Source organism: Mytilus galloprovincialis, chromosome 4, assembly GCF_965363235.1.
Source record: "Mytilus galloprovincialis chromosome 4, xbMytGall1.hap1.1, whole genome shotgun sequence".
In the NCBI taxonomy this organism is placed as follows: Eukaryota; Metazoa; Mollusca; class Bivalvia; order Mytilida; family Mytilidae; genus Mytilus; species Mytilus galloprovincialis.
In genome coordinates this window covers 10,217,384-10,237,469 of record NC_134841.1, presented here as the reverse complement: position 1 = coordinate 10,237,469, position 20,086 = coordinate 10,217,384, and the positions used below count along the sequence as shown (strand labels likewise).

The window sequence follows — 20,086 nt, the reverse complement described above, 5'->3', positions numbered from 1 at the left end:
AGGTTGTACATTCTACATAAAATATGCCAGTCAACCGTAAATGTTAACACCCAAAAAAGGTCTTTTGTATATTAATTTTTCAACTTACAAAATATGTCAAAGGTTTAAGCATCCCAAACATTACCATGTGATTTGAGTTTTTGATTTGTCAATATCAAACTCGATATTTTAATAGTTCCGTTTTATCATTAAAACAACAAAGGACTAACTCTTGTACAAAACTGTAACAGATTATCAAAGACTGTCAAGTAAGGGACGACATCAAAAGATCAATGTAAGATAAAAAAAAATTAATTCAAATAGATTTTTTTTTGGGGGGGGGGGGAGGGGGTGAACTGCTGCAAGATGTGGTTATCCGAAATTGATTTTTACATATATCTATATGGGTCAATCAATTTTTCACAAATTTTTTTTTTTTTTTTGTTTTTTTTTTTGTTATTATTTTATTTTTGAAGATGAAACATGTGAAATTACATAATACAGTATTAGACACAAGTATAAAAAGTTAAATAACACTTGTAAGGTCAATTAAATCATAATGGTATAATAAGATATAAATATTACAATTGATTTTGTTAATTTAATGCTGCTTCTAACAATTGCCACTTCTGATCCAATTTTATTTTTTGTGTAGGGGTTAAGAAACATACAGAGTATTTTTCTATTTTGATCCAATACTTTAAATATTCTATCCCACCATATTTTGTGGGCAATACGCTCTTACATCTACATTTGTATATATAGTATTTAAGTAACAACAAAATATTATTAACTGTTTTACTGTTGACAAAATCCTCAGACACACCTAAAATGACCTCTTTTGCACTAAAAGGCAAGAAGATGTCATAATTTCTAATCCAATCTATAATGAAAAAACAGAAGTTTTTTGTTACATTACATTCCCAAAAAATGTGAAAAATACTTTCTCTAACTTCTGAACAAATTAAGTTAAGAGGGGGGTTGTCTGTGAAAAAACTATGTGAAGTTTTTTATCCTTCATTGATTTTTGATGTCGTCCCTAAGTACAATTTTAACTCAAGCCGGGGGTGGGAGCGGCTTTCGTCGGAAATATATGTTTGATTAAACATAGGGAATCACTGAAGCGACTGGAGCGAGCTCCATTTAGCTCAGTTAGCGCTCCCTCCCCTAATCTAAAATTCTGGATCCGCCACTGAATCACGATTGGTTTGGACAGTGCGATGGAAGTCTTCAAATGTATAAAAAAAAAAAAAAAAAAAAGGTTATGAAAGTCTGTGCTGGTTATTTACATACGGGAACGAAAATTTAACTTCAAATTGTGAAAAAGAGTGAGGGGTAAGATTCATTAAAAAAAAATCGTCTGACTCAAAATTCGTTCGAAAAAAATATTGTTGTCAGGCAAAATTTGAAACCAAAAAAAAAAAATATGAATTCTGATCAAGATTCTAAAACCTTACAGTGTTAAGTTTTGAAAGAACAAAATATTTGACTGATGGAGGCGGACAATAAATGTTCGAGCTCAGACAAGAAAACCATACCCCCTTTGAAGCTAAATAATTAACTTACTTCCTTGTTGATGGATTGTTTCCTCGCTTGCTTTGGTAGAGTATTGTTGCATGTTTCACACTCGAGTAATATATACGCATGTGTAGTACATGAAATATGAAGACACCGGTGTAATACTATAGTACTTGACTTGTACTAGTGAGTATGTATGAGAAAAATAAAGTGAGCCACCGTATACGGTAAAAAATCAATATAAGGGAACTTTGATATTCTTGAATTTGTTTCTGAGTTGTGAAGAACTAACATACAAATAAGGGTTATTCAAGTAAAGTACTATAATACAATCGAGTCTTTATGTGATAAACTATAATAAAATTGAGTCTAATGTACAACTGTTAGATAAGTAAAGACTCTTAATGTCTTGCAAATTTTCGGCTTAGGTAAACTTATAAGAAAGGAAAAAGATATAAATAGTAAATTCAAATCGTATGAATCGTATGAAAAATATTGGCGAACAAAAAAAGTATCACATTATGTCGTCGTAAGATGCTATAAGATAGACTAAAAATGTAGCACAAAAGAAATCTTAAAATAACTCAGTGCAATCCCAATTTAAGATGCAAACACATCAAAAGAAAAAGAAAATCACACCAGATCTCAACATGACACAAAACAAAAACCAACTGCAATAAAAAAAAAATAAGACGCAAAGAGTCACAAGAAATAAAAAAAAAATCCATTCGCGGGCAACTACCGACTTATACTGTATGATCGAACACAAACATAGCCAAAATATGACACCAAAGAAATAAGACGCAAACTAAATTACAAGAAATTGCAAGGTCAATAAATGATGTATAAAAAATAATTCCGAACGACAATTGGTTAACACAAACAAAAGGAATACAACGATATAAATCTATGCTACCCAAAAAAATACTCAACTTCACAATGGTCAACCAATCTGGGTTACTGTATAACTGAGGTGTAACAAAATGTGTAACAAAACTTTTTTTTAAATAATACAGAAAATATGACTGTCGGTGTAATTGTTTAAGAAAAAAACATGTCAAACATTCAAATATTATTAAAAAAAAAATAGTTTTAAATCACTTAAAAGTCATGTGATGTTACATATATAGGACGGGTGTGTTCGATGCGTAAATGAATTAACAAAACCCCGTCATATAACATCCAACTTTGAAATTGCGTCCAAATGTCAAATTTAGGTGTGCCACTTTTGGAATGGTCTTAAACGATTGACAATTCATTTCTCAATTTTTGTAATTTTTCCCAGATTTTTTCTATGTCGGGCGAAAAAAAGTAGCAGTTTATAAGGAGACCCCCTAAATAACGTAACAACTTGACTTATGGTCGTTTTCAAAACGATTGTTTGCAAGTTGCATTGTTAACAATTGTACAATTTGAAAATTAAACAACGTGAATGAAAATATTTATAATGACTTTACGGAAAGTAACTTTTGTGACATCTTGACAACCGTATACAAATTTCATTTCACTTTTCTACCTTCTAAACAAAAGAGGTCGAATTCTTTTGTTCTCTTTAAACCGCATATCGGACTGGGAGGAGTGACGCTACATTATACATCTTACCATTTATATTTTTCAATAACAGTTTATAAAACAAACCATCTCGCCATATTATGCATGAGTAGATAATTTTATAGCTATTGTTGTGAAATATTTTTAAAACTGACTGTGAGTTCAATGGTGCATTTTGCAATGAATAGAAATAAGAAGATGTGGTATGAGAGTCAATGAGAAAACTCTCCATCCAAGTCATAATTTGTAAGAGTAAACACTCATAGGTCAAAGTACGACCTGCAACACGTAGCTTTTGCTAAACCCAAATAGCAACCTATAAAGAGCCTCAAAATTTGTTTTATCATATTTTCGCCACAGCCGCAAATTTCTCCAATTAGCTCCTGTATTAATTGATCTTTAAATTATCTCCCTCTGAACTGTTTAAAACGTAGATTTTGTTAAATTGCATTGTCTCATTTTTCCTATTAATTGCACTCTCGCTAGCGATGGACACATACATTGTATTTGAGCCGGGTTTATAGTTTACAGAAGCAGATCGGAATCAGTTATGACGTAGACAGTAATCATTCTAATCGTAATTATGTTCATTGACCATAAGGACGATGAAAGCACATCATATAGTGACGTTTCGACATCATATAATGAAGTAAACCAAACCACATAATATAAGATTACAAGCACATAATATAATGACACAACCACATCGTATAAAGATATTTGCACATAATATAATGGTAACTGCACATCATATAATGATATGTACACATCATATAAGTATATTTGCACATGACATAAGTATATTTGCACATCATTAGGATCGTTGTACATAATATAAGTACGTTTGCACATCATATAAGAATGTTTGCATATCATATAAGTACATTGGCACGTCATATAAGTATATATTCACATCATATAAATATACATGCACATCATATAATGATGTTTGTACATCATATAATGATGTTTGCACATCATATAATGATGTTTGCACATCAAATAATGATGTTTGTACATCATATAAGGATGTTTGCACATCATGTAAGGATATTTGCACATCATATAATGACAATTGCACATCATATAAAGGTAAATGCACATCATATAAAGGAAATGGTCATAACAAGACAGTGTTGGCGTTCCATATAACTGCTTTAATTATTGCAGTTTAGCTAAATTATAAGAGTTGAAGATTAATTATGGAGGTTTGATTTAACCAATAAAACTGAATAGTAAAATTGAAAACAAAACCTTTACGCTATGGTGTTCCCCAACAGGTCATAAGCACGCAATTTCATACACATTTGTCACCTAAAGCGTTATACAGTAAATTACAGTACTACGTTGTACACACATGTCTATGGCTAACGGAGATTGGGGGCTAAAACAGAAATACTAAGTGCAGATAGTGTAAAAAACAGAACACACGTGACCACAGAAACATGGGGGGTTTCATTTCAGTTAATCGTCGACGTTACATGCGCGACAAAAAAAAAAAAAAAAAAAAAAAAAAATTAAAACAGAGCATAGCGTTCATTTTTAATTTTACGGAGCAAACCGAAAATATAAACAATAATTCGATGATGATTAAATTTTGAAATAGCATTTAATAATATCAGTTTTGCCATGGATTTTTAAGGCAGCAGGAAAACAAGAAAAGAAGAAATATCTAGATTTTTTAGATATACTATTATCTGCAAAAGATGAGACAGGAATAGGACTTTCCCCAGCGGATATCAGAGCTGAAGTAGATACTTTCATGTTCGAAGGTTCGTATCTTTTCTCTTAAGAGATGACTTTTTGAAATTCACAAATTCAAGTCGAGTGAGATATAACTGAACTTCTATACAAAGAATAACATGCAATCAACAGGAATGGAAAATGGAAATTAATGTAATTTATGTTTACTTACTGTTAGCTTGTATGATTTAAATCTTCAATAATTGAAATTCATGTCTAGCGGTACCTTTTTAAATAATAAGAATAGGAATACATTTACATGTACCGTTGTGAAATTCCAATAATGCATTATGATCTACATTTACATGTACCGTTGGGAGATTCCAATAATGCATTATGATCTACATTTACATGTAGTGTTTTGAAATAGGAATAAGGAGTGCATTTCATTTATCTTTCCATTGTTTAAACATTAACCTGTTTCGTAAAAAAAATATCACAAAAACGTAGAACACACAAATCCCACAAATGTAATTTCTGTTTTTTCTCCCATCTCAACCCTTTATTTATCAATTATGTATTGTGTCATAGATCAAATTTATTCGTTCAGTGTATGTTAACTTGTTTTAATGCCCCATTTATGGGGGATTATGTTTTCTGGTCTGTGCCTCCGTTCGTTCGTTCGTCCGAACGTCCGTACGTCCGTATGTCCCGCCTCAGGTTAAATTTTTTGGTAGAGGTAGTTTTTGATGACGTCCAATCAACTTGAAACTTAGTTAACATGTTCCCTATGATATGATCTTTCTAATTGTAATGCCAATTTAGAGATTTTGTCCCAATTTTACGGTCCATTGAACATAGAAAAATGATAGTGCGGATGGGTCATTCGTGTACTTGGGACACATTCTTGTTGTTATTATATATCAATTTGAGACATATCAACTGATATTTTATGGTGTTGTTTCTATTTTGTGATGTTTCACTATTATTTCAGGTTAGGGTGAAGGTTGGCGCCTGTTAAAACGTTTAAGCGATACATTTGTTTACACCTGTTCTAAGTCAGGAACATGTTTTTTGTTTATGTGTTTCGTACGTGTTTCTCGTTTTCCAGTTTGAATGGTTTCACACTAGTCATTTTTGCTGGTCCCTTCATAGCTTCATATTCGATGTGAGCCACGGCTCCACGTTGAAGGTGGTACTTTGACCTATAAAGGTTTACTTTAAAGATTGTGACATCGATAGAAAGTTGTCTCATTGGCACTCATACCACATCGTCTTACATGTATATCTATAAATTGAAGAGAAAAGCTCCATATACTCCATAATAGTATCAAAACGTTTGTTTTTTTTTGAAAAAAAATTCTTTATTAGCGAGAAAAGCAACTCTCTTTAATTTTCAGTCATCAAATTCCCAACCTGTATATATATACACCTCGCCATAAGTTAGGCAACACTTGAATGTTTTTGCTTCTATCTTATGTTTTAAAATTAAATTTGATACTGCTTTGTCTCCATATATTTCGATAATCTATAATTTGTTAATCGACAGGTAAGAATTCAGGTATAAATTCTATTCCTAGGTACCTTAAAACAGGTTTTATAAAGCTACATACAAGTTTTTCCTTGCAAGTTTTGTGCAATGAAATGTAACTAATCCACAGACTAAATTGTGCCAATTAACGTGCCCTTATGCCAGTCAAAAGACCATTACTGACTCTTAGGCCTCGTCAAGCTCGACATCAGTGGTCATTTGGTCACCACTATATGTATATGACTTTGACACGGTTGCGTCATATCCATTGTTTTGACGAGAAAATATTCCTCCAACATCATATTGATGAGCCCATGCGCATATGGCGTCATCGGAATATAGCATTCAGGAAACAGTACATTATTGGAACTACAGGGTTTGGTGGTAGGCGTTTGAAAGCTAAGGGATGCTTTTTATTCCACTGCAAAAAGGACATTTATGTACTGGATGGGACTATGAAGGGTAAAAAATATCGCGATAACATCATCCGGGATATCTTTAAGCCACATTTTGACTATCATAATCTTGCAACTAAAGCAATATTCATTGACGATAATGCTAGGCCACAGAGAGCAAGCATTGTTACAAATTATTTACGTCAGAAGGTTACGGACAGTATTCTTTGGCCACCCATGACACCGGATATGAATCCCATTGAGCATATATTGGTTGAAAATCAACAACATGGTTCCAGCTAGTAAGAATTAACAGGAATTGCGAGCAGCTTAATTGAAAAATGGCAAAGAATTCCTGTTAAAACATTACGACGCTTAGTTCAAAGCATAAGACGACGTGTGGATGAACGTATCCGGAAGCGTGGAGGATACACTCGCTTATGACCTAAATTCTTCTTTAATGTATTCACAAATTGTCACTCTCGAGTTTTGAAAAGAGTTTTGTGTATAGTGCTCAGAAAATTTGTCTAAAACTTCAGTATAAGTTGAAACTTTATCTTGTATTTGCCATTTTACAATCATTTGCCCTAAATGAAATAGTAAAAAATTCAATTATGAAAACAGTCCAAACTTTTCAATTAACATTCTTTATGTTATCATATAAAAACACAAATTCAGTTCATTGTATCGATATTTCGATTAGTTATGAATTCAGTAAAAAATGATTCTGGAAAATTATCAGATGTTGCTCAACTTTTGGCGAGGTGTATATATTAACACATTTTTTTCCAGAAAGTTTTCAGACACATTTAGTTTTTCACATGTGAGAAGCATATGTACGTTTCAACTAAATCTTGTCTTAAACAGGATTTCAAACATCCAATCTAATTAAAATACCATCTGTGATTTCGTTTTCTTAGATCTCATTTATGAGCCAAGATCAATTTAATTTGTTTTATCAATTTATCAAAATTATTGAAACAAAAAAAAGAAAATTATGCAAGAAAAGCGGGATAAACTGAAGGGATATTCAAACTCACAAGTTTAAGACAAACAGACATCGCCATGGTAAACAAAAACAAAAAATGACGAAAAGACGAATATCACTCTACAAAACTCACCATAGAAAATTTAAAATTTAAGTCTGAGCAACACCAACCCCATACTCATAAAAACCATGGAGAGGATCTCAGCTTTTGTGGAAGAGTTAACAAATCCTGATCCACATGTGGCATCCGTGGTGTTGTTCATGTTACCACAAATGTTCATGTTAGCACAAATTGTCTGATTGTTTGAATTTAAGATGGGATCGTTCCTTATATATAGCTACAGTGACATACCGAGTGGTATAAGTCAAATGCTGTTATTACATGTAAATACGCAGTTGTCTTCTGATATGGAAATAAGGATCTGTTGTTTGATTGCTTATGTGACAACTACTCAAAGGAGTTCAAATGGAGGGGAGGGATGTAAGCAACAATAGGCTACCTTCAATAGACACGATTTTATTAACAATTTTCTAATTTAAATCCTTTAGGACATGATACAACAACAAGTGGAATATCATGGATTTTATATGAATTGGCCAAAAATCAGTCATATCAAAAGTTATGTCAACAAGAGGTAGATAAAGTGCTGAGGGATAGTAATGACTTTGTTACTTGGTAAGTACTTTATGAACTAGTAACTCACTTTACAGTAATCTAAAATTTAATAGACATTTTCATACATTTTATTTATTTAAATAAACTGAAATAACCATGACAGGCGTTAGCAAAAGAAAATGTGGATCTCCTCCTTGAAATAATATTATCAGATGACGAAAAGGCTCGTCTCCAGAGTCCATTTCGGTGATGTGCCTATATAACATTCCTTATATAATTCCTATGCAATCAGAACGCGGAAAAAAGAACCCCAAGTCATGTACCATTCTGCTTTCGTATCACAAAAGCACATAATTTGGAATATGCAAAATAGATACCAAGTTAAAAATTATATGTACCGAATAGTTATTTAAAAGAATCAAGGTTAAAAAAATGTCAAAAAGCAAAGAATGTAAAACATGCCAAACAGGGTGACTCATATAACTAAAAATCTAGTATCCTTTTCAATTGGAGATATAACATTTAAATTCCTCAAGTCTAACATATTTTGTGTCAACTGAAATATCTTAACTATTTGTTATAAAGTTTGACCCATTCCTCTAAAATACCAAACGGATTTAATTTGATGCATGAAAGCACATTTTGAACATGTATTTCTCGTCAGTGGTGTAAACCGGTATCACTTAAGTACACGCATGTGAAATTGTAAAAGCAATATATTTGATTTTTGTGGTTATATTTGAAAATATACGTAGTCAATATATTTTCAGATCAACATGATCAAATCTAATTGCAAATGAAGCTTAACCAATATAGGAATATTATATTTGTTTAGGGAAACTAATAACATCCTGCACCAGATGCGCCTTTCAACAATACATGTCTTTTCAGTGATGCTCGTGGCCAAAATATTTGAAACCTGCTACAATTTGATATTTTAACACAGGAATAATTTTAAATGATGCTTAACCAATACTAGTAAATAGAATATTTCATTTGTTTTTAATTTCACTAGCCTTCACCAATTTGATATTTTAACTCGGGGGAATAATTTTAAGCAATGCTTAACCAGTTAAGGAAATATATCATTTGTGTTTTATTTAGGGAAAACCTAAGCCAATTTGATATTTTAACACAGTGTATAAAGGAAGGAATGAGAATACACCCACCAGTGCCTATCGTATCACGACAATCAACAAAGGAAGTGACAATAGAGGGCGTGACATTTCCTCCAGATACCACATTTTCTGTCAATATATACGGTTTACACCATAATCCAGCTGTATGGAAGGACCACACGACCTATGATCCAAGTCGTTTTTCAAAGGACAGAGACTCAGTGCTGGACTCATATGCCTTTATACCATTTTCAGCTGGACCAAGGTAGTGACGTTTTCTTGCTGTCTCAACATTTGTAACATAATTCATTTTGTACATTGGGAGTTGATTTAAAAAGTAAAAAAAAAAACAAGAATACCGAACTCCACGTACAATTCAAAACGGAAAATCTGTAATCAAAAGGCAAAATCAAAAACTCGAACACATGAAACGAACGTATAACAACTGTCATATTCCTCTCTTGGTACAGTCATTTTTTTGTGTAGAGCATAATGTATTAAACCTTGTTTTATAGGTAACTAAACCTCTCACTGTATGACAGTCTCATAAAAGTCCATTATATTGACAACAATGTGTGAACAAAACAGACATAATAGATAACAATGCAAAAAAAAGGGTACAGCAGTCAACACTGGTTTATAAACTAAATTTCCATTAAAACAAACAATGATGTAACAAAGAGACACAAAAAATGCATGTATACAAAGCACATTAGTAAACATGAAAGATAAGGATACAAAAATTCAACTTAACACAATAACACACTGGCAGGATATTTAAGATACAGAGCCACGTCATATGAAACAAAGAAACAACTCAGTAGGCATATAGACAAAACACATTAGCAAACAATGAAAGACAAGAATATATTTTTTTACCATAAAATAGAACAATAACACAATTACGGGATGTATAAGTACAGAGCCACGTCAAATGGATATCAAAGTGATTGTATAGTTCTTCAACAACATATAAGTATAAAGAAAGACAGTCTGATAAGCGGTTCGTTTTTATTTTGACACAAGTTTAAGTTTTTGGCGTACCTGCGGTATGGGTCCTTTGGAATACATGAAAAAATATATTCAGTTTAGATCATTATAACCAAAGCAACTCGATCTTTCTGAATATATTACAGTGTTTTGTTCATTAAGAAAGCCACTTGAGGTTATGAGAGTTTCCTTAATTATAAGGCTCTAATGGTAAAAAGCTCTTTTCATCTATTTTAACTATTTTTATAAAGTTCGCTGTTAAATGCATAAATCTATTTTTATTTACCAAACAATGAAATTCCATTTCATTTTGTAAATATTTTCGTTTTTGGAATATTTTCGTATTTGTTGTTGTAAAGATTTGATACTTAAATTCGATAAAAGGCGGACAAGCGCAGCTGTTTGTAGGTTTTTGTGTGTAATTTCCTATTTCAAAACAAGCTTTTTTTTTGCATTTCACTGACAACGTATTCAATACATTTTGTACTTGTACTTTTGTAAACATTTTATTGTTGTTGTCGGGATAATTTTGTAGTAGTCTTTTGTATTGAAATTGACTAAATAAAACTGTTCTTGAAGATCATCACAATTATAGTTTCATTTTTTCTCCGATAAGGAAGACTCACTCACAGAACTGTATTAACAATAAGGTTTGACAAATTGTCTGAAGATTTTACAGAGGTCGTTACACTTTAAAAGATGTTAGTAATTACTTGTAAATTTATATTCATTATGTTTCAATTATTTTCATCCCTTCGGAAAAAAATCTGTAGATTTTCGTACTATTTAATCGTAGAATTAACTATTGGTATTTTAGAAACTGCATTGGACAAAATTTTGCTATGAATGAAGAAAAAACTGTGATTGCTAGAATTCTTAAAAGGTACGTATAGTATCTTTCTAAAAGACCAATGACCATCTTGTGTATTTATTAAAAGTTCTTTTGGGCTGTGCAAATAAAACTTTTTAAAACAGTCAACCAATCGATGTGTAAGAACTCAAAATACGACATACTTATATAACGTAGTCATCATGTGAGTATGTGTGTTCCTCTGGAAATGCAATCAAAGACCACAAAATGAATTGATCTTCATTCTACATAATGCATATAAGTGATTCGTTAGAGGTCACCTCTCCTCATTCCATAGTTGTAAATACTTGTATATGATTTAAGTGCTCACAATACGTGTTTCTGTAATTAAAGTCATCAAGTATACTTGTGATCAAAAGTCTGAGCAGTCAAACTTGGTGTTTCTAATTGGATATCATACAACATCTTTATTTTTATATTTACTGCAGGGTTTGTTACTCGTGCTGTGTGCATGCAGTACAATGTGTCTCTAGTGCCTGTAGTATATGCCCTTATGTTTTTACAGTTGAGGTTTTTTGCTTATGAGTTGTCTCTTGGCAATCATACTACATGTTCTTTTTTTGTAATTATAAAAACTTCTGAGAGTATAAACATTAAATTGGTCTGACCATGAACAACCGAGTTAACCTTGTCTTCTAGCGTTACAACCATAGCTTTTAATGATTAACATGTTTTTATTAATTACAGTAAGAATCCTATCTTTTCTTTCATCATTTTTGAATATCACCAAATGGTGATGGATTCTGATGGGTAGCATGGAATATATTTTAGTCATGAGCCATATAACGGTTGATACTGAAACAGAAAGTTCTTTCCCCTTGGATTTTGTATGCTTACATTGCTCAATATTTACTTTTCTACATTGTGATTTTTATGGACTATTGTTTGTATTTTCATCATGATGTTGTGTTTCCTTCTTTAGCTTCTATTTCATTGAACATTATTGCAAGAGATGCCTAAAACCATGTAATACATTATATGCTCATTTCGAAAATTTATTCTCAAGTGGAACTTGAAACAAAACTTAAGCGATTAAAACGTATCACAGGTAAAAAGCAATTACCCAAAAGTAACACAAAAACATAAGCATTTTAAAACAAGCTTACTAGAAAAAATTGTTTATTCAAAGTTTTACCGTACGATTTCACATCATAGATACCAAACTTTTGTGCTCGTCACCAAAAAACCCAATTGATGATGCCCGAGTAAAAAAAGAAAACTAACCAAAGTACGAAATTGAAGTATATCAATTTAACAGTAGTCAAATTGAAAGATTCCGAAATTTCTCATCATTCTATAAAATGGTGACACCGGAACCGGAAATTATATTGCCACTGGAAACAGAATGTCATGTGTGGTAATATCTTATTAAGTCGTAAATGTCTCTTCTTACATAAGTGTCCTTAGAAACAACGGTATATTGCTGGGTCTTCCAAGTGCTCCACGAAACCTCTTTCTAAATTATTAACATCTATTTTATCAGCAATCAAAGACGGGCTTCAAAGTTATTGTGAAACTGCCTATTCTAGAGGAGGCGTGAATCAGATGTAGATACTTAAAAATTCCAAAGATCTTGTAGAGTACATACAATCTAACTCTCTTTTTCGTGTAATAGTAATAAATCATTTGACATTTCTACACTTTACACAAGTATTCCACATCCGAAACTAAAATACAAATTGAAAGAGTTAGCATTGCTTTGTTTCATAAAAAAAATGGCCAACGTAGATACAAGTATCTTATCTTAGGGAGGGATAAATCCTGCTTTGTAAAGGATCACTCTGATTCAAACAAAAGATTCTCTGAAACTGACATTATCAAGATGCTTTATTTCTTGATTGACAACATATTTGTTACGTTCGGAGGACGTGTTTTTCAACAGACTGTCGGCATTCCAATGCGTACAAATTGTGCTCTTCTTCTTGCCAACATGTGTTGTTACTACTATGAGGCTGGCAGGAATTTCTTAGGAAGAAGGACAAGAAGTTGGCAATATCCTTTAACTCTACTTTCCCCTATATACTATAGATGATGTTCTTTCACTAAATAATTCAAAATTTGGTGACTATGTTGAACGCATCCATCCAATCGAACTACAGATAACGGATACTACAGATACAGTTAAGTCGGCCTCATATCTTGACTTACATCTAGAAATTGACAATGAGGATCGGTTGAAACCACAAAAGAGATGGTTATAGCTTCCAATTGTGAGGACTTTCCATTTCTAAGTAGCAACATTCTAGCAGCACCTGCATACGGAGTATATATCTCCCAATTGATATGATATTCCCGTGCTTGCATTTTCTATCATGATTTTCTTGATAGAGGTTATTATGATATTGTAATTATTGTATTTATTTATGTTGGCCTGATTTGAGTTGTGTGTCCTGATAGTTGTTTACAGAATAATCTTAGAACTGTGCAGTTTAGAAATCACTGAAACAATCACAGAATGATTGGAACTTTCCATTTGACTTGCATAATGATTCCATAATGATCCTAATTAAAGATGTGTTATTCCAACTTCTACATTATTCCAAGAACTTCCGTTATAGTTCTCTAGAACTTTCAATTTATAGAATGTTCAAGAGATTTCCGTGACAACTATATATATACAGACACTAAAGTTAGACTCAGACTTAGACTAAACATCGATAGACACTAGTATTCACAGCATTTGGATTGACACTTTTATTCTACAAACAACATCATACTATCATCTAGGCATCTTTTATAGTTTTATTTGTTATGTTTTGGTTATCATGTTCTCAATCAGGGAGTGTCTGTTAACAGTTTAAGTTTCAAGTATTGGTAAATTGGAATCAGATGATGTTTGTTTCATAGAGATATAATGTAAAAATAAGCATCGATTATTCACGAAATTTTGTAAAAATAAACACGCATAAGGTTTTGTTATATAAAATAATACTTGTTTGAATTTTCTTGTAAAACTCTTTAAAGGCTTTTGTCGTGTGTAATTATTTTGGAAACGAAGATTAATCCTTCATTATAGAAACATATCATTTTGCCACTGCGCTTAATAGTTTTTAATTTTTGTCAAATCTCTTTAGCTAAATTTGCAACTTTATGTACGAGTTAGTAAATATAAACGTTTACGGCATATGTTTTTGTACAATTCATACAAGAACAGAAAATGTATTTGAAAAATGTGCATGTTTCAGCATACTCGGAAATGGGACGATATTTAACTGTATTGTATAATATACATTTTCATGATTGACATGATTGGTTAGCCAACAAAGGACAATTGCTAATATAAAAGCATTTTGTAGGTAACTTAAACTTGAAAGTTATTAAAATGAAAAACGTATTGAATCCTATATAACACAATTATACTGTCATAGATCCTACCATGATATTCCTTTGTTCTCTCTCAGGTATACACTGAAGCTCGACCCAAACCACACCGCGGAGGAACAAACGGCACTGGTGATGAGAGCTCAAAATGGTATTCATTGCAAAGCTAGTAGGCGGAAATAACAGATATGTGCGTCGACCTTTTATAGCCAATATACCAATTATGGTTGTTTAAAAGAACAAAAAAAGTGAACGATATTTTGAAATATAAATAACAAAACATTACCAAGATGCATTTTGACTGAATATTGTGTATAAACAGTATTGTAAAATATTCTTTTGTGATATCACAATTATATCAAGATATCCAAAAACACTAACAATCATTCAATCATGTATATATCGAATAAAAATGTCTTTGTGTTGTATTTTATTTTTATTTATTTGATTAAAAAAAAAAACCCAACAATCACACTATGTTCACTGATTCAATTATGATGCTGGTGAACTTTCAGTTCCCAAGTGTGTCGCTAGCCCAGAAGTCAGTGTTTCTGTCCTTAAAATCGAGCCGAAAAATTCCAAATGGACATTCAAACTCATAATTCGAAAAAAGAGCGGAATGTTCCTTGGCAAAAAACGACAAAACGAGAAGATACATTAAAAACGAACTCGGTAAAACGAAGTCCAGCACAAATCCTGAGTGATATCATGCGGCCCAGAAGGCTAAGCAGATCCTGTCCTTTAGACATATACTAAAGAATCATTGGAAAGGATCATTTAACAGCAATTAATGTTTAATGTCTATGACACAAAGAATAATTCTTTTCCCTAATTTAGGAACCTCGTTTTTAGTTTGTAACCCAAATTTGTTTTCTCTCAATCGATTTATGAGATTTGAAAACTGGTACACTATTACTGCCTTTATTTGTTTATGAAATTAAATCCTTTACTGTAAATTTATTTTTTGAATGAATGCCTACATTAGAAAAATTACCGTGTAAAAAAACACTTTCAATATGAAATCAAATTTTGGTCAAATAATTTTTATATGTTTGATTTTCAAATTCCGGGTTTAGGCATTCTGATAAAACTAAAGTCAGAAAAATAGTCGGACGCTTCAAATTTGTAGTGTGTTGATTACATATTTTAACAAAACATTGCGTCAACAAATGTTTAAATATCTAAAATACGTATATGCAATTAAAACAGACATAACCTTGTCCAACAATGGAAACGACAGAAGGACAGACAACAATATTTGTTTTTTTCATAGAACGCCAGGATAAACTCAGGTGTAAGGAAGTACAATACAATAGTATTGTCTTTCTGAAAATTGTTCAGAATATTTATGTAATTAAAAAAGTAGCATTTGTAACTGAAATTACCTGACAGAGCTTTATATATCACTCGTGATGAGTTATCATAATTGCTTCATGCAAATATAATTATTAATAGTATTATTGATTACGCTTATGTTTAACTAGTCGTGTATAATTAAAATTATCAGGATTTAGAGTAATTTCTCGCAATTTAATTGGCTGATATTGTCCTGATAAATTTCAGTACAATTTTTTTATACGTCAATGGGATTTATCTCCCTTATTTATTACGTCAATTGGGATTATCTCCCTTTTAAACCATTGTGGTGACGTCAGCCTATTTATTTACCGTGGATTCTTTTTCTAGAATCAACGCATCCTAAATCCGTCGCTGAAATGGACTCACCAGATTATATTCTATTGTTTCCTTTGTGTGCCTAATATCATTAAGTTTGAATTGACTAATTTCATGATTTCTGTTCACTAATGGAATTCTTTTTAATAGTTATCAAAGGTACCAGAACTATAATTTATTACGCCAGACGCGCGTTTCGTCTACATAAGATTCATCAGTGACGCTCAGATCGAAATAGTTGTAAAGCCAAACAAGTACAAAGTTGAAGAGCATTGAGGACCCAAAATTCCAAAAAGTTGTGCCAAATACGGCTAAGGTAATCTATTCCTTGGATAAGAAAATCCTTAGTTGTTAAAAAAAAATCAAAGTTTTGTAACAGAAAATTTATAAAAATGATCACATAATTGATATTCATGTCAATACAGAAGTGCTGACTACTGGGCTGGTGATTCCCTCGGGGACGAAACGTCCACCAGCAGTGGCATCGACCCAGTGGTGTAAATAGTTATCAAAGGTACCAGGATTATAATTTATTACGCCAGACGCGCGTTTCGTATACATAAGACTCATCAGTGACGCTCAGATCGAAATAGTTGTAAAGCCAAACAAGTACAAAGTTGAAGAGCATTGAGGACCCAAAATTCCAAAAAGTTGTGCCAAATACGTCTAAGGTAATCTATTCCTTGGATAAGAAAATCCTTAGTTGTTAAATAAAATTCAAAGTTTTGTAACAGAAAATTTATAAAAATGATCACATAATTGATATTCATGTCAATACCGAAGTGTTGACTACTGGGCTGGTGATACCCTCGGGGACGAAACGTCCACCAGCAGTGGCATCGACCCAGTGGTGTAAATAGTTATCAAAGGTATCAGGATTATAATTTATTACGCCAGAAGCGCGTTTCGTCTACATAAGACGCATCAGTGACGCTCAGATCAAAATAGTTGTAAAGCCAAACAAGTATAATAACTTACCTTTAATTTTTGTAATTTCTATATGCCTTCACTGGGAATCGAACCCATCCATAATTTTTGTAACTTGTTACTGACATTAACATATCGACGAAACCTCTGGGCTACCAATCGGTTACGATTTAAAAGTCTATTTTATATATATAAATCAATATATGATATACATCGGTACACATATGGCTTGTACTTTTATATATACATAATAGGTAATCGTATAGTATGAGTTGGTAGCCACGAGGTTTCGTAGTTAAGATAAATGAGTTAAAGCTAAGGACTTGTCTGTTTAGGTTAGAATCACTGAATTCTCTTTGTTGGTCCAATAGCCTAGATTTCCAGTTTTTGTTCTTGTTTTGAATGTTATTGTGGATATTTTGTGTAAAAAAAGCGATTTGGGTCGTTTATTATCGGATAATGGTTGGCTATTCCATATGTTCGAAACAAAACAAAAATGGATTGAATAATATTGGTCCATTTTTGTTTTATAAATTAATATTATATGATTTTATCTGTTTTACTACATAATTTTACAAATTTTAATTCGCAAATTCCTATGCTAGAAAATCGTGATATATCTTGAATTAGGCTTATTGCTAGAAATTTCGGAAACATACTTATTACATGCACTATATATAATATAATGTTTTTTGTCGGGTTGTTGTCCCTTTGCCACATTCTCCATTTCCATTAAGATCAATTCAAATAGAAATAAGTTCGAATATATCTTATTTTGTAAAAACAGATAACATTCGGATGCCTGATGATATGAAGATCTTTAAGGGCAGACGTATTTAGTTATGATATTTGTATTTTTTAAACCATTTAATTGTGATATCTAATTTATTGTAATGGATCATTTGACACAATATTAGGGTTAATTAAACTCACTTACAACACCTTCTAATTAAGGATAGGCGTTAATTTTCAAAATACAATATCACAATAGTTTAAGTGATAGATACAATGGACAAGCGTTGATTCATGAAAAACAAACCATTCGCCCTGCGGGCTCATGGTTTTTTTTTTCTTAAGAATTAACGCTTATCCATTGTATCTATATCACATACCATTTTCTTTGCCTCCCCGATACGAATTTTATTGACTCGATAAATTCTCGTATTAGGACAATTGCAAACTGTGTAACTAATAACATAACCCAAATTGTTACTTCACCTTAGTATCAATATACTATCTTCACCTGCATATGGGATACATATTTCAAATCTTATTTGGTATTCAAGAAATCAAAATTTAAACGTCACCAGTCTGAGAAGAATGTTGACGAACCAAGAGTGTGTCAAAGAACGTCTCGTCCTTTTTCTTAAATAGTTCATCAGGTAAATTTCATTTTGCATTCTTGTCTTTCATATTCGATACTGTACTTTGTCATTATGCCTTTTGTGTTTCTATTTTACAAATAACGTGACTCTGCACATATATATCCCGTCTTTGTGCTATTATTATTTTTTTGTATTCTTGTTTTTCTTTTTTGTCAATATGCTTTTTTGCATTTCTGCGTTACATATATTTTTGTTTTTTGTTTGTTTTTATAGTGAAAAATTCACAGATAAAGATTATAACACAACGTTGACCGCTTTACCACTATTTTGGACATTTTTTTTTGTTTATGTCTGTTTGTTTTGTTCTCACATCGTCAGTATAATGGACTTTTATACAATTGTCATGAAAGAGACAGGTTTATCTCGCTATAAACCTAGTTTAATCAATCATTTTCTACATAAGAAAATGCATGTATTAAGTACCAGGAATATGACAATTTTTATCCATTTGTTTGATGTGTTTGAGCTTTTGATTTTGACATTTGATAACGGACCTTTTTTCATTGTACGATATATTAAGCCCGATTTAACGTAAGAAGAAACGGAGAATGACAATTTTAGAGAAGAAGGCCTGCATACTAACAGACGATAAAGGTCCTCCCTAATACATTATGCCAAATGGATTTTCGAAGTCCCAAAGTTGAAAAGTTCTTTACTGATAGGTCATAGAGCGTCGTACTTTCGTACTTTTGTTTATGCCAACAAAATTGCACTTCAAAATAATTCAAAAGAAAACAAATTATGATATCGTATCAAAATAAAACTAATTGCGATTGTAACATATTTAATTTACTCAAGACCAGTCGATCTTTCATAAACTAGAGTCACCTACTTTAAATGATGCAGTTCAAATCGAACAAGTTTATACAATAGATTTGGTTAAACAGACGGTTGTTTCAAAGTGACAGCTGATACATTTCCGTCAATCAGGTGAGCTAGTAAAACTGTCGAGGGAGTTTAAATTTTGTTCAAGCAGTGTTTCAAACATTACATTCGTATAATTACAAAAATCTTCTGTCATTGAAACTCGATTGAAAGTCTATTCAGTTACAATTTTGTTTATCGCAAAAGACATGTGGATGTTGTAATTTAATATTGCTTCCGAATGCCATTATTAGAAAAAACAATTCAATTTGATTAAACATTTACAAGATTAAAATAATAAATGTATTGAGGTTTTCCAACATCAAAGTGCAAGAGGGTTTTTCTCATGCGGTGGAATATAATTGCTTGTATCTACGTCATTTTAACTCTAGTGCAAAGTGGTCTTATTTACAATCTCATTCTTATTTGAAAGCCAGCACTTTTGCTTTCTTTTTTTTTTTATCTTAATAGGAATAAGATGACAAATGTGAAAACTCATATCCAGTGTTTTACATTTGAAAGACGGGTATATAATATTACTATCTCAACAAACTAGGTGAATTTTTTATTTCAATTAAATGAAAATCAAAAAATTAAATAAAAGGGCAAACATACCAGCGGGACATTCGAACTCATAATATAAAAAAGAAGATGTGGTATGATGGCCAATGAGAC

At 31.8% G+C, this 20,086-nt stretch overlaps 1 protein-coding gene across 1 annotated transcript in view; it reads left to right on the top strand.

The window, feature by feature from the left end:
- LOC143071324 (cytochrome P450 4A4-like) overlaps positions 1 to 14,989 on the top strand; it is a 35,458-nt gene extending 20,469 nt beyond the window's left edge. Inside the window, exons 7-11 of the mRNA XM_076245568.1 lie at positions 4,691 to 4,820; positions 8,195 to 8,321; positions 9,366 to 9,644; positions 11,187 to 11,252; positions 14,642 to 14,989. Of these exons, the coding sequence (XP_076101683.1) occupies positions 4,691 to 4,820; positions 8,195 to 8,321; positions 9,366 to 9,644; positions 11,187 to 11,252; positions 14,642 to 14,744 (705 nt within the window). The 3' untranslated portion in view covers positions 14,745 to 14,989. The remainder of the gene's footprint in view (positions 1 to 4,690; positions 4,821 to 8,194; positions 8,322 to 9,365; positions 9,645 to 11,186; positions 11,253 to 14,641) is intronic.
- Positions 14,990 to 20,086: the final 5,097 nt, after the last annotated feature.